The sequence below is a fragment of the Mercenaria mercenaria genome, chromosome 11, assembly GCF_021730395.1.
Source record: "Mercenaria mercenaria strain notata chromosome 11, MADL_Memer_1, whole genome shotgun sequence".
NCBI lineage: Eukaryota > Metazoa > Mollusca > Bivalvia > Venerida > Veneridae > Mercenaria > Mercenaria mercenaria.
This window is the reverse complement of record NC_069371.1, coordinates 30,311,957-30,325,473: the sequence shown is the minus strand read 5'-3', so window position 1 is coordinate 30,325,473 and position 13,517 is coordinate 30,311,957. Positions and strand designations below refer to the sequence as shown.

General features: G+C 34.0%; 1 protein-coding gene across 1 annotated transcript; it reads right to left on the bottom strand.

The window, feature by feature from the left end:
* Nucleotides 1-2: 2 nt before the first annotated feature.
* On the bottom strand, nucleotides 3-12,884 carry LOC123530856 (calcitonin gene-related peptide type 1 receptor-like). The gene is made up of 13 exons (XM_053517057.1): nucleotides 12,741-12,884; nucleotides 12,004-12,088; nucleotides 9,762-10,272; nucleotides 8,012-8,121; nucleotides 7,664-7,755; nucleotides 7,106-7,256; nucleotides 6,373-6,523; nucleotides 4,633-4,693; nucleotides 3,395-3,479; nucleotides 3,124-3,206; nucleotides 2,111-2,249; nucleotides 1,289-1,330; nucleotides 3-879 (listed from the first exon to the last, which is right to left on the bottom strand). Exons 2-13 carry the CDS (start codon nucleotides 12,049-12,051, stop codon nucleotides 496-498), a joined length of 1,857 nt encoding a protein of 618 aa, XP_053373032.1. The 5' UTR covers nucleotides 12,052-12,088; nucleotides 12,741-12,884; the 3' UTR covers nucleotides 3-495.
* Between the last annotated feature and the right edge of the window lie 633 nt (nucleotides 12,885-13,517).

Genomic DNA, 13,517 nt, shown 5'->3' with positions numbered 1-13,517 from the left:
GCCTTGTACATTCCTAAATAATCTCAGTATGTAGACGAGTGTTACATAATGATAAGGCCATACAAAAATTGTGTAAGCATTTATGTTATCTGGTCTACTATAAAACAAAACATGACTTCGCTTAAAGCTGCACACCTCCAGATTGTTAATGCATTCATTAGTAAGTAATTGCAATAGAATAATGTTTCAAAGTGATTCCGTATGTTTTCGGATTATTTTTATCTGTTAATGTATTCTTGCAGTCAATGAAGTACGTACAAAACACTTATAAGCGTTACTCACGCCATTTAACTCCGTTTGAAAAATTATGAAATTTTGATGTTCATCCATTGGCATGACCTTTTACGACCGTTGTATAATATATTTTACTGTTTACAGAAGATATAAAAAAAATACATCGTGGAATTTGAAAAGAATGTATTCATACACTGATACATGTATGCTACCAAGCCACTGTAAATGTATACATTACAAAGGCTTTGAGAGATGCTTGAATTAAAGCCTGACAGATTCTTGAAATGTTTCTTCCGGTAAATAACCTCCATTAGTGTAACCATTGCTGTATAATGCAATGTGTGTTACCCCGGGTTGACATTTGTTGTCACTGTCCCTGACCTTTGAATTATCTTCGGATGAATTTAACTCTGCTTCTTTTGCGTTTTCTTTTCCATACAACTTTATGCCATTTTCATTAAACGGTTTATTTTTGGCGCTCCCATGTCCGTACAGTGTTGCTATTCCACCAGTTTGTATGCTTGACACCGATGTTCGACGGGAAGTATTAGATACAGACATTGAGAGTTTTCGTCCGTCGCTTGACCGTCTGTGCGAGTACCTTCTGCCCAACCTTTTAAAACTGATCTTCACACTAGACTGCACCTGCAAACGATATATGTTTATTATTACAATTGTATGATTTAGTACATTTACAAGTCGGTTAAAATTGATTTTAACTCTGGTTTACACTTTTAATACAAAGGATAACGCAAAAGTTTCAAACATTTCGCTGTTCATGACTTTAACAGAAGTAGTATTTGACTGAGATTGATTAAGAAGGGTTAACTAAAGTTAGTGTTGTAGCTGAATCAGATCATTGTATTTTTGAGCTGACAAAAGATTGTGTTTTGAAGTTGTTATAATTATAAATGGATTCTGTCAAAAGAACGTTCTGTAAGAAGACGACGACTTGCTAGTCATTATGCATCTAACTATGAAGGTGTTTTGCTTATTCTATTCGGAGCACGTCCGAACAGAATATATTACATTTTCACACAAATCTTTAACCCACCTCTTTATTGAAATAACAGAACAAAAGGCTGACTACAATACCCTGAAATGATAGAAAACCATGTTTAAATTATTGAAATATATAACAGTGAAATGTATCTAATAATGTCACAGTAAAAACTATGCTACTGAACTATAGAAAGACTAAATGTGCTTAAAGAAAGTTAAATGGTTGGTAAATGTCTTGAAGAATGGAAAACACAATCGTTGATATTAATATTCACTATATATTTCTTATGGAAAGATAAAAGCGTTCATTTTCCTATACAGAAAATTGGTGTTACGATATACATGACTGTTCTTTCCGCGAGAAAAACGTGAGCAAAATAGCGTTGTTCGATAAATTCGTTCAGAATTTGACACCAAAATTTCAAAACGATTAGCTAGACCATTTTTTTCTCACGATACAAAAAAGAATTGACTCGATTATATGGTTTTTATTTTCAATTATAAACCAGGAACTATATCTTAATCGGAAGAAGAATTACAATTGAACGTAAGCGGGTCTTTTGGCTGTAATATTTAGATACTGAAAAGATCGACCTTCTATATTTTTTGATTTTCTGGTACTCATGGAAAGCAAACCACTTCATTTTGTAGCAAGCTACTGTTAAAATGTATATATAAGAACTGAATGTTATTTTTGTGCGTTAATACGGGTATAATCCGCATTGGGACTTCTTGCAAATTATCCAAGAATTGCTCGCCAGCGTGATTCATTGATTTGCAAGAAGTTCCATTGTGGTTTATGAATAATGAAACACTAGAGTTGTAGATGGTCTTTACTGGTAGATGAAAGGTACCGCAATATAGAACACTTTACCTGAGAGTTAAGGAAAATTGCACTGACGATTTCATAGACATCATACCCAACACCTGCATCGGGGCTGGGTCTATATATAAGACAGAACTGGTGTATACCAAACAGAGGTACCAAAATAAATGTTGCTTTTAAAATCTTTCTGAAAGAAACAGACAAGTAGCAATGAATTAATTAAGCGGCAAACGATGACTGAAGGTACCTTTACAGTAAAACATTTTCTCATCGTACTATGCTCATTCATCAATAATTTTCAAACTTTGAGGTTACGACCATATTGTTCTGAGACACACTGCATGTTAAGTGTTCAGCTCTTTTAGAGTTGGTCATTACGTTTTCCTCCTGGATTTTGCGATGTCTCGACAGGTGGGAGACACCATGATAATTAACTTTTAAATGCACCCCCAAGTGATTAATTGGTTTGATAAATGTCCCCTGTTCTGCTTCTTTGTTTCTTTTGGTGCTCTGGCTTCTGCACAATCATTCATTACAAATGTTTACCGAGTTTCATATATTTACATGAGCATATTTGTGATCAAATATGTGTTTTTGTGGTAAACGAAACGTTACGTGTGTAACAGATCCACCTGGGCAAGCAGTAATTTTACTTACACTGTCCGATAATATAGGAACATGATCACCAGTGGTGGTTTTGCCATACAATTCCAAGGCAGTGCTCTGCTGTGTCCCTTATTCATGTACGTTCGATACTTTCATATGTTTTTACGAATGCATATGCTCTACCGCTGTGCACTTGTATACATTTATACGTACCTTTTTTCTACGTGAAGTATTTTTTTGGGCGGCTGCGTTCTTTGAATGTGGCTTTTCCGGTTTGACTTTCGTCTTTTTAAAATATCCATATTTATATTAATTAAAATGGAAAATATTCTACTTAGTTAAATCATTTTACATCCGATTATGACATATTGTTGTTTTCATTTAAAGTATACTTACAAAGATAAGTAATCCTTTTTTGATAAACACATATTTGTTCAGATGTTTGCGATATTTACCTGAAATTGCTTGGCTCGTTGGGGTGCTTGGTTGCTTTTCTCACCAGCAGTTTCAAAATGTTGAATAAGAATAGAACGTTTATCTGAAATAAGTAATTAAAACTAAAGTATTCAAGATATCATTGATCTCTGTTTGGCCAAACAGAACCACCGTATGGTGGATTGAACAGGGCTAACATGAATCGGATTGTGGGGCAGCGGTTTTATTTACATGTCTGCATGAGAAAATGGATTAGAGGCCGATCGACAAGTAAATAAAAGTAGAACTTACCGAAATACAAGCGATTGTCGGTGTATATACTAGGATCCAGTCTAATGCTATTTTTTCACCTTCCAAAGGCAAAATCCAACATAAACTGAAAGCACAATACATAACTATCATATAAAATTTGATAATTGTTTCAACGTGTTCATAATGGGCCAGTTTGCCCTCAGAAAATTGACATCAACTTATCAAACCTACAAATCACATTACAAACGTGAAATTCTTGTACCTAGCTCGCCTACACATATTGACGTTGTTAGTAAAATGACGGTATACAAAATAACACTTGTTTCATTTGAAATTGGTAAGACACATAACAATACAACATAAGCTCTTTTGAGCTTTAAACCGACTATGTTTGACAAAAAAGATATACATAAAACATAAAGTTAAACGGGTATAACAACCCAGCATCCTCCGCCCAAATTACGCCTCCTACCATATCCATCCCCACACGACACCCCCAGTATATCTGTATTTTAATTTCACTTTATTGGGTTCTTGGTATTGCTTCTTACCAAGAACCACCATCCGCCATCTTTTCATTAAGAATGTGCTTTTGTTACATATTCATCTTTTGCGGCGAGATTTGTTGTCTGCTGCAGACAGCTTTTGGTAAAATTTAACATGAATAATGGTTGTTATTCGGGTAACATATTTAAAGAATATGCATTGTTATGCGTAACTAGCGACCTGTGTTATAATTTCTGTATTCAAACACATTTAAATGATGATATTATTTTATTTTACTATATTGTTTTACTAGTAATATATATTTTTGTTGTGTTTAACGTCGCACCGACATAATTTTGGTCATATGGCGACTTTCCAGCTTTTATGGTGGAGGAAGACAACAGGTGCCTCTCCATGCACTATTTCATCGCGGGGGGTCACCTGGGTAAAACAATCGACCTTCCAAATTGAGTGAGGCTCGAACCCACATCGGTGAGGGGCATGTGATTTGAAGTCAGTGACCTTAACCACTCGGCCACGCAAGTCCCCCATCCTACCACCAATTTGACTATATAATTGTCTAAATGTAAGAAGTATTCTGGAATAACAAGATACAACAGTAAAGAGGTTCAAAGGGAAATCTATAATGTTTGTTTCATTCAATGTTTATACTTCAGTAAGGTTTCTCGGCGCTTTTAAAAAACTAGCTTTTGTGTTTGAATTTATAAGGAATATACATACTTCTTCCAATGCAAGCTGTCCTTTGAACTTATTTATAATAGGAAACAAACCTGTCGTCGGCTATCTGTTTCCTTATTACAGCATACACGCAGCACAGAATAATCGGAACACCTTTAATCATATATTCGTAATTATTTGTTATTATACTGTAATAAGATAAAATGTATTAATTTTGCATTACATGTGACTAAATAAACAAAAACACTAAAGCAGATTCTTGTTGATAAGAAAAGTGATGTAAATACGCTACTGTTCATTATTTACATTGTTTTATAGTTCTTTTCGTTCTTTATATTGACATATAGTCTTTTCATAATATACAATAAACTATAGTCAGTTTCATCATTCGAAACGAAATATAGCCACTTTCATAATTTACATTCATTCGTAGAAACATAAATGTTAACGCAACATTCCTTAAGTCCGTGGCTTTCCAAACCCTGGTCAGACCCCAGCTGGAATATGGCTCCGAAGTTTATTCCCAATAATAACAAAAGCCAAATGGATCAAATACCAGGCCAGTACTGGTTCTTCCAAGGAAAGATGACTTTGCGTGTACCTAAGTGTTACATTGAGCACGTTTAAGGACCAGACTGTCAAATCATAGAGAGCCGGACACGCCTGTACATAAAATTTCTCTCTCACTATTATTTAGGCTTTATATCGCTCTGTCCATCTGGTCAGATCGCTCTGTATCTGATGTGGTAGAGTATGAATTTCCCTCCCGTGAGTGGCTTAGTTTATATATAAAGCACATCTGAACGTGTTTATCATGAAAAGGGTGTTATAAATTCAGTATAAGAATGATCGGGACTATCTCTGACTTTCACCGCACATCTAGTATTATATAAATAATATACAAGAGCAAATCTTCAGCGCATATATTCCTAATCTATTAAATCGCAAATGAACTGGTTACTATTGGTCTCCCAAATGAAGTTTGTTTCCCTATGCACCTCAAAACTAAGGAGCCCCGCAGTTACAACAGACTGTCCTTTATACTAATCCCTTCGACCACTTACTATTACAAATACATGCACTCATTATTCTCCATATCTACAGAACAGTGGAAAAGTCTTTCACTAGAAACTCCTTAAGGCTGGGCAGTTAAGCTTTTGGGGTTGAACTTATTCTAACATAAACATTTTGGTGTGGAAATGAAACACAAAAAATAAATATCATGGCACATTTTTGTGATATTGCATCTGAAACTTTGAAGTAGATTTAACGTATATATGTACTGTGACCGTTACTGTGTACCATATGCTATATTGATATACTAAAGCGTAAATGTTTGTTTTGATTATCAGAAAAAAAGAAGATATTTTTGAGACTTCTACCAAACCTCGTAGGCTATGTTAAGTATTTTACCATATTTACAATAGAGCGTTGGGGTGTCAAAATTCAGAACATTATAGCAGAAGTTCTAACCAAATTTATACATACATATTTCAAAAAAACATCGCATATAAGTTAATAGCGGGCAAACACCAAACACGTGTATCTTTTTTTCCTGTATTGCATAAGTATCTAAAGATTATATATCATCAATAAAACTTTATGTTGAAATTAGTTTGAGGTTCTGAAATAATTGCTAGTAACGCAACCGGCCTGCTTCGGCAGTTCAATTTTGCCTCCCCCTGATCACTATAACACTTTTTGCCTAACCGTTCATTTGGTACCATTTTTTTATTTTATACTAACACTCATTTTCATTATTTACCCCGGCGTAATTTTAAAACTGTATGTACAATTTAAAAGTCTATTAAATAGAGAAAGTATAATGTTACCCCATGCGTATATTAGGTACCCCAAAAAGTGTTTCGGTGGTGAAAACGCGTTGACAAGAAGTCTATGTAGGAAGAACCCTTCACAAGACATCCAGAAAAATATGCTGGCGCGAGCAAATCTGTGTAACACGTGCAGACATTTACACAGGCTCTGTACAAAAAAAGACAGAGTAAAGGTTTCAATTCTGACGGAACGTCTATACATTTTTATTAATTTTATAATGACGACAAGTTGCAAGAATATTACTATTAAAAAGATGTCTTGACGTCATTCAACAATCAAGCACAACTGAAATAAGGTAAAATCATAAACGAAACCCGTACTTTGTATTCCAGTTGATATATGTGTTGTATGTTGATTATAGTGATCTGTCATTGGTTGTAGATGAAGATGGAAATATCCGGCTCTCGGGTAACTGTTCTGGTGGTAACGAGGCTCTGCCCGAGAGCTGGATATTCCCATCTGTATCTACTACCAGTGGTAGAATATTTTTCTTGCACACCGTATTTTATAAATTATAGAACAAAGAAACGAAATACTTTTTGTAGGACTATTTTTACAATAGCATACATGTATTTAAACAAACGTCCACGAATAGAAATGACATCATGACAACAACGAAGTTCTAATTCAGTTTTATCATTCGTAGCTTAACATTGCATTTTTTCGTAAAATAACTTAAGTTGGAAAGAGAAGTATAGAACTACCATAAGGAACAAATCGCATTCTTACCTGTTGTTTAAGAAGAAATGATTCTTCCCTTTCATTTGCCAGCCTGTCCAGACGGACAACAACATCCCATATCAAACAGAAAACACTTGCCAAGAGAATAGACAGAAAAAAGTTCAAATGGATTTTAATACGATGCTGTCTGCGGAGGTTCCTGTAAAGAGACGTCAGGATGAGTGCTGACAAAGTTCTGACTAGGAAGATTTTTGAGGAATTCGACAATTCATCTAATAAAGGTAACAAATACAAAAGAGTCGAGCATAAATGTTTAAAATTTAGCTTGACATTTTTAAATGTTATATAACACGATAATAAGTTCTGTTGTTTTTTAGTTTAAACAAAGACAGTACAAAAAGCTATACTTTGTGTGAGTAACGTAGGTGATCATTGTTTCCTACTCCAGTGTTTAGTTAGAAAACAAATTTTCGGAGGCCCCTTGTCTGTTGCAAATGTTGAAATAGTGATAAAACAATAGTGACACTAAATATGTCTGTACAATTAAATATCTGTGACAAAAAACGTACAAAAAGCCACATCAACAAGCAAACAATTAATCCTCACCTGTAAATTAGAAATATTGTTATAGATGGGATGAGCAGTACCATCCCTGCTACGTTAAGCACCATACCGACAATAATTGGCACTCTGAAAACCTGAAATACAAAAGGAATAATACGATATTCTATGTTTCCTTCAGTTTCAAAGGAGATTTCTCGTAGATTTTCGTTTATATCCAAGTAAGAAAGATTCAACATATTGTCGCTGATTTCTGGTAAATTTCCATGCGAAGAAACGCCTAAGTAATATAGGTGTTTCAGTGTCATGCGTGTGCATTAGTGTGTATACAATGTGATCTGAAACACTCTTAGTTTGTCAATTATGTCATTCCCTTCGGAAGACCAAAGGCACCTGTTTCTTGTCCCTGCTGGAACAGTCGTCATACACAGTATATTCTAGGTCAGTGTTGGAATCCGTCTGCCACTTGCCATTGACACCACACGTTTTCGAACTCCTGGCCCCTGAAATTGCAAACATTACCGTCTTTCATTAATAAATTTACTATAAATTATTTTTAATCATTTGAATAAATTGACACAAAATACATAAACATCTATTAAATTAAACTTTACAGTTTGCCAATGTTTTTTTTTGTGTTTTGACAAATTAGATTAATTTTATGTTATGATAGCTTGACTCTTTCGAACTGTCTGTCTTCAGAATTAAAATTTAGGTCAGTACGGGATGTTTAAACGCCTTCAGTTTCTCTTATTTCTACTTTATTTTACATTTAACATCTTATCTGCTTTTACTTCACGTCCTCACTATCTACTAGGAACTTTCCCAGTAGTGTCTTGATATTTTCCGTTCACTTATCATGGCAAACATCCCTTTCAATAACGCGCGAAAGACGGGTGCAAAAGTAACGAATAATAGATAGATATATGAAACTTTGTTTGTTTTTAGCTCATCTGATTTTTTGAAAAAAAAATGATGAGTTATTGTCATCACTTGAGCGGTTGTCGGCGTCGGCGTCGGCGTCGGCGTCGGCGTTGCCTGGTTAAGTTTTATGTTTAGGTCAGCTTTTCTCCTAAACTATCAAAGCTATTGCTTTGAAACTTGGAATACTTGTTCACCATCATAAGCTGACCCTGTATAGCAAGAAACATAACTCCATCTTGATTTTTGCAAGATTTATGGCCCCTTTTGTACTTAGAAAATATCAGATTTCTTGGTTAAGTTTTATGTTTAGGTCAACTTTTCTCCTAAACTATCAAAGCTATTGCTTTGAAACTTGGAATACTTGTTCACCATCATAAGCAGACCCTGTACATCAAGAAACATAACTCCATCTTGCTTTTTGCAAGAATTATTGCCCCTTTTGGACTTAGAAAATCAGTTTTCTTGGTTAAGTTTTATGTTTAGGTCAGCTTTTCTCCTAAACTGTCAAAGCTATTGCTTTAAAACTTGCAACACTTGTTCACCATCATAAGCAGACCCTGTACAGCAAGAGACATAACTCCATCCTGCTTTTTGCAAGATTTATGGCCCTTTTTGGACTTAGAAAATATCAGATTTCTTGGTTAAGTTTTATGTTTAGGTCAACTTTTTCTCTTAAACTATCAAAGCTATTGCTTTGAAACTTGCAACACTTGTTCACCATCATAAGCTGACATTGTACAGCAAGCAACATAACTCCATCCTGCTTTTTGCAATAATTATTACCCTTTTGGACTTAGAAAATCATTTTCTTGGTTGAGTATTATGTTTAAGTCAACTTTTCTCATAAACTATCAAAGCTATTGCTTTAAAACTTGCAACAGTTTTTCACCATCATAAGTGGACACTGAACATCAAGAAACATAACTCTATCCTGCTTTTTGCAAGAATGATGGCCCTTTTTAGACTTAGAAAATCATGGGTAGGCCAATATTTCTATTACACAAAAAAAAATCAGATGAGCGTCAGCACCCGCAAGGCGGTGCTCTTGTTTCCATTTACATCAAGTATCAAACTGGCTCAGTCAGGAAACGTCAAACAAGACAGAACAGGAAGTTTAGTGAATAAAACGTGCATTGTTTTCTCTTCGAATATTTGTGAGTACTCGACAGATACAAGTTTGAATAAAACGATCTTATATAACTATTAACGTAAGAAATACCTTCCGCTGGAGACAAGAATGTTGGACATGACTGTGTAACAGTTTGGTTTGAAGGAGTACCATCCCAACAGTCCCAGCCGTCAAATGTCTGAGGACAGTATTGTCCGTCATCTGTTGGTAGTTTCCGGTTTATCTGTTTCTGACAGCAATCCCATGCTCCTCTACAGCAAGTGACCCAGCCGTTACATGTGACGTCATCAAGTGTATCACAAACAATGTTAATTGATGTCTGATTGTCAAACGCAGGGTGAATTTCAAGATTTCTTTCGGTGTTCGAAGTATTTCTAAGAAGCAGAAACGGCTCAGTGTGAAATTGTTTCACTGAAATCTCTCTGTTTAGTACAAACTCTGGATTCTCCACCACGAGGTAAAAATAACACAAAGAGCAAGTCGATAGTTTGAAATCTTTTGTGTTAAAATAACCTAGACGATCTCGACACACGCTGTTGCTAATTTCGTTAATTTCTTCGGTGTTATTTCTCTTTACAGATTGGACAATCGTCAAATATACCTGCCAACAAAAGAAGAGATAAAATCTCAAGAGAATGTCTCTAGTGTGCTTATTTACAAAGCCATTTTGATAAAATGCATGATGACTGTTGGTTCTTTCATATTCCTGACAATTCAACTGAAAACTTAAAGATGCAATGAAATAAAGATGTTAGAAATAGCATTTTCAATGCGGAAAATTGACTTATTTGTGCTTAGAACTGAAGGAGTCTGTCTCATCATAATTTGATTTTAAGAACAAATAGCAACGTATGTATTTGTTTATGATGCATGTTATCGTATCCCTTAATTGGACAGTTTTAGTTCACCACAGCTACATTCACTAGAGAAGTTTTTCCACATATCACAAACTACACATAGACAAGTTCTAATAATTCCTGGAACTCCCAAAACCACACTGTGCATTAGTTATAATGTTTTCTATCATTCACAAAGTACCTTCTAAAATATATATAATAGTTGAATAGTTTGAGATACATTGTGACGCATGTCCCTTCAATATATTCACTACATTCGCATAATATACACTTTGCAAAATTTCTAATTGATTTACTCACATGGGGATTGCTTTTTAAAACGTCCCCAAAATAACATTATGACAAGAGAAAATGTAAGTTAAAGATACAGAGACGGGCCAGTTGCGTACGAAATATTTTACTTTATACATGCATGCACACTTTCAGTTGTGTGTAAGCTTTTGCAATTTATATATTTCAAGTGGTAATTAAATAGAATATGACACATTAGAAATATATTCGTTTGATCCGTCTTGAAATACCGTTACCGAGCGGAAAAGAACTTTACCAAATTTAACATTCTATATTCATGTTAATTACAAAACGACAGATGCTTTGAATGCATTTAGAGTAATTTGCAGGAGGTAAATGATCTAAAATTTTAAAAAGATGTCATTTTATATTTTCGGACGATCGCGTTTATTTCTGATAAATTAAACAATTTCGTAAATATGTTAGTTACATTAAACACTTTTGTCACGGCAATATGCAATATAAATAATAAAACGAATACCGTTTTCAATTCTCACTAAAACAAGCTTTGTAAATATATTGAAATTAATAAGCTCTCCTATTAATCAACAAATATTTCAAGTTTTCAGTACTCCTTCCTATTCGTCAGTCTTCTTGAAATACTGTGCAGGAGTAAAAGAAATTAAAATAAAATGTTTTGAACCTATATTAAAAATGTCAGGTACGATAAGAACGGCAGACAGCCTGAGTAATAACGAGGTCCGAATACTCAGTATTAGCGTTGTCGAGGTAAAATAGTCATCCGGATACAGCACAATTTATTCGGTTAACAGTTTAGAAGATTTAATACACAACTAGTAATTTAATAACAAATGCCCCAACACTGACATCCCTAATTTTAAAATGCATATCAACAGCTATAAAATTGATCTGTTTACAACATTAAACAATAGTTTTCTCACTAGTTAATAGAGCACTTTCAGCATAGATAAACATTACTTCACATGCAGTTTTTGTGGTACATCAACTGAAATTTCAAACTTACTTTATGTAAACGGTAGGTAATTTCAAAATTTAGCATTTCAAAATGCTCCAATAGTTTAGTAACTTGCTAAGTTTTTCTCAGTAATAACTGATTTTAAACAAATTACGATGGAAATTGTATTGAAAAATGTATGATCTAAAATATATATTTAAAACTTAAAAATAACCAGTTAGAATTTTTAAGTGTAATGTTGGCATACCTGTAGAATGAAGAGAATAAATCTGATGAAAGGAGTTGTCTTTGACATCGCTGGAAAGACCACAAAGTTGTGCTATTGGGTCATTCTGTAAACAGAGTAAACTCACAGCAATGTTTATTGAACTAACTTATTGGGAAATGATTCATCATGCTTGTGGTGGCTATTAACCTTTACCCTGCTAAATTTCTAAAATGGACTGGTCTTTCATTCAATTTAGGTAGTACCATATGTTATCTGAAGGTGTATTCAATGCAAATTTACAGATTGACTAGCGACCAGTGCAGACCATGGTCGCAAAAACAGAATCACTTGCCGCCAGCGGGCTAATGGTTAATTATATAAACTCTTTCAAGTATGTCGGTTTGAGTACCAATACTTGAAATTCAGATTATTGCAGCTATTTATGCCCGGAAAATCCAAATGTTTGCGTTTTTATACAACACTGACATTTTCGCTAATAACAAAACTCTCTGATTATCCGGGGCATAGTATTAAAGCTTGAGAGTTCATTTTTGAATACGTTTTTCCTGTATTTTAGCAAAGCATAAACTTTCATGTGTGTTCAAATAATTAAAGTGGATATTGTTCACTAATTCGTTTGCTGTATCAATTTTTTATTTTCAGTCATGGTGTCTTAAAGAGCGATGAAATGTATATCAAAATAAATGATATGATGTATAAAATTACAATGAAAACAATTGTGAAAATAAAACAAAATAACAAAAAATATTACTTACAAAGGCGCAAATATTCCAAAATTTCAATGATTATATTTAAAGCGCCTATAAGGAAGCAGTGAACAATATCAAACTGATCCAATGAGGCTACATTTCGTAAAGAATAAATAACAGTAATAAAGAATGTAAAAATGTTTTCGTCGGATGGAGTCCTGTAGAAAGCCGTATTATCGTTCAATTCATATCTGATTCTTTCATGTTATCTTGAATTATCTATTTATAGTACAGATAACATTCACGATATATTCAATCAGTTTAAAATATACGATATTCATTAGCTTCAAATTGTACCATTATTGCTTCTTTATCAGATAAGTCAATACATTTAAATGAATATATCAAAAGGCACTTCCAAATAAGGAACTACGTGACATGTTCGCCTTTTTACTCGGTTATCTTTCATGATCAAAACGATTTAAAAATACAAAAAGATGTAACAATCAATGCAAACACCTGCATATCAAAGACATTTTGTTGAAAATCGGATGATTTCAGTTGGTACATGTTTTATTTTGTATCAGATATATGTTTATTCCAGCTACGCTTCGACGATTTTAATACACAGACTCACACTGGCCATGGCTTTATCAGCTCCAGGACACCAAAAGTAAGTCAATAAACTCAATTACCCACATCTAAACACAATTTTAAATCACGCTTTTTCAGATCCCTTGCATAAAACAAAACTAGATTTAACATTTTCAAATAGTCGAGCATCGCGCGATGTCCTTCTGACAGTTGTTGGTCATTATAAATAATCATTCCAAAGAATATTCC

Coding starts and splice junctions, on each gene's coding strand:
- LOC123530856 (XM_053517057.1), bottom strand. CDS start 12,051: ATGTCAAAGACAACTCCTTTCATCAGATTTATTCTCTTCATTCTACAG. Junction 8,122..9,761: donor ATTCTTGTCTCCAGCGGAAG/GTATTTCTTACG, acceptor TTGCAATTTCAG/GGGCCAGGAGTTCGAAAACG. Junction 3,480..4,632: donor AAACAGATAGCCGACGACAG/GTTTGTTTCCTA, acceptor TTGTGCTTTCAG/TTTATGTTGGATTTTGCCTT.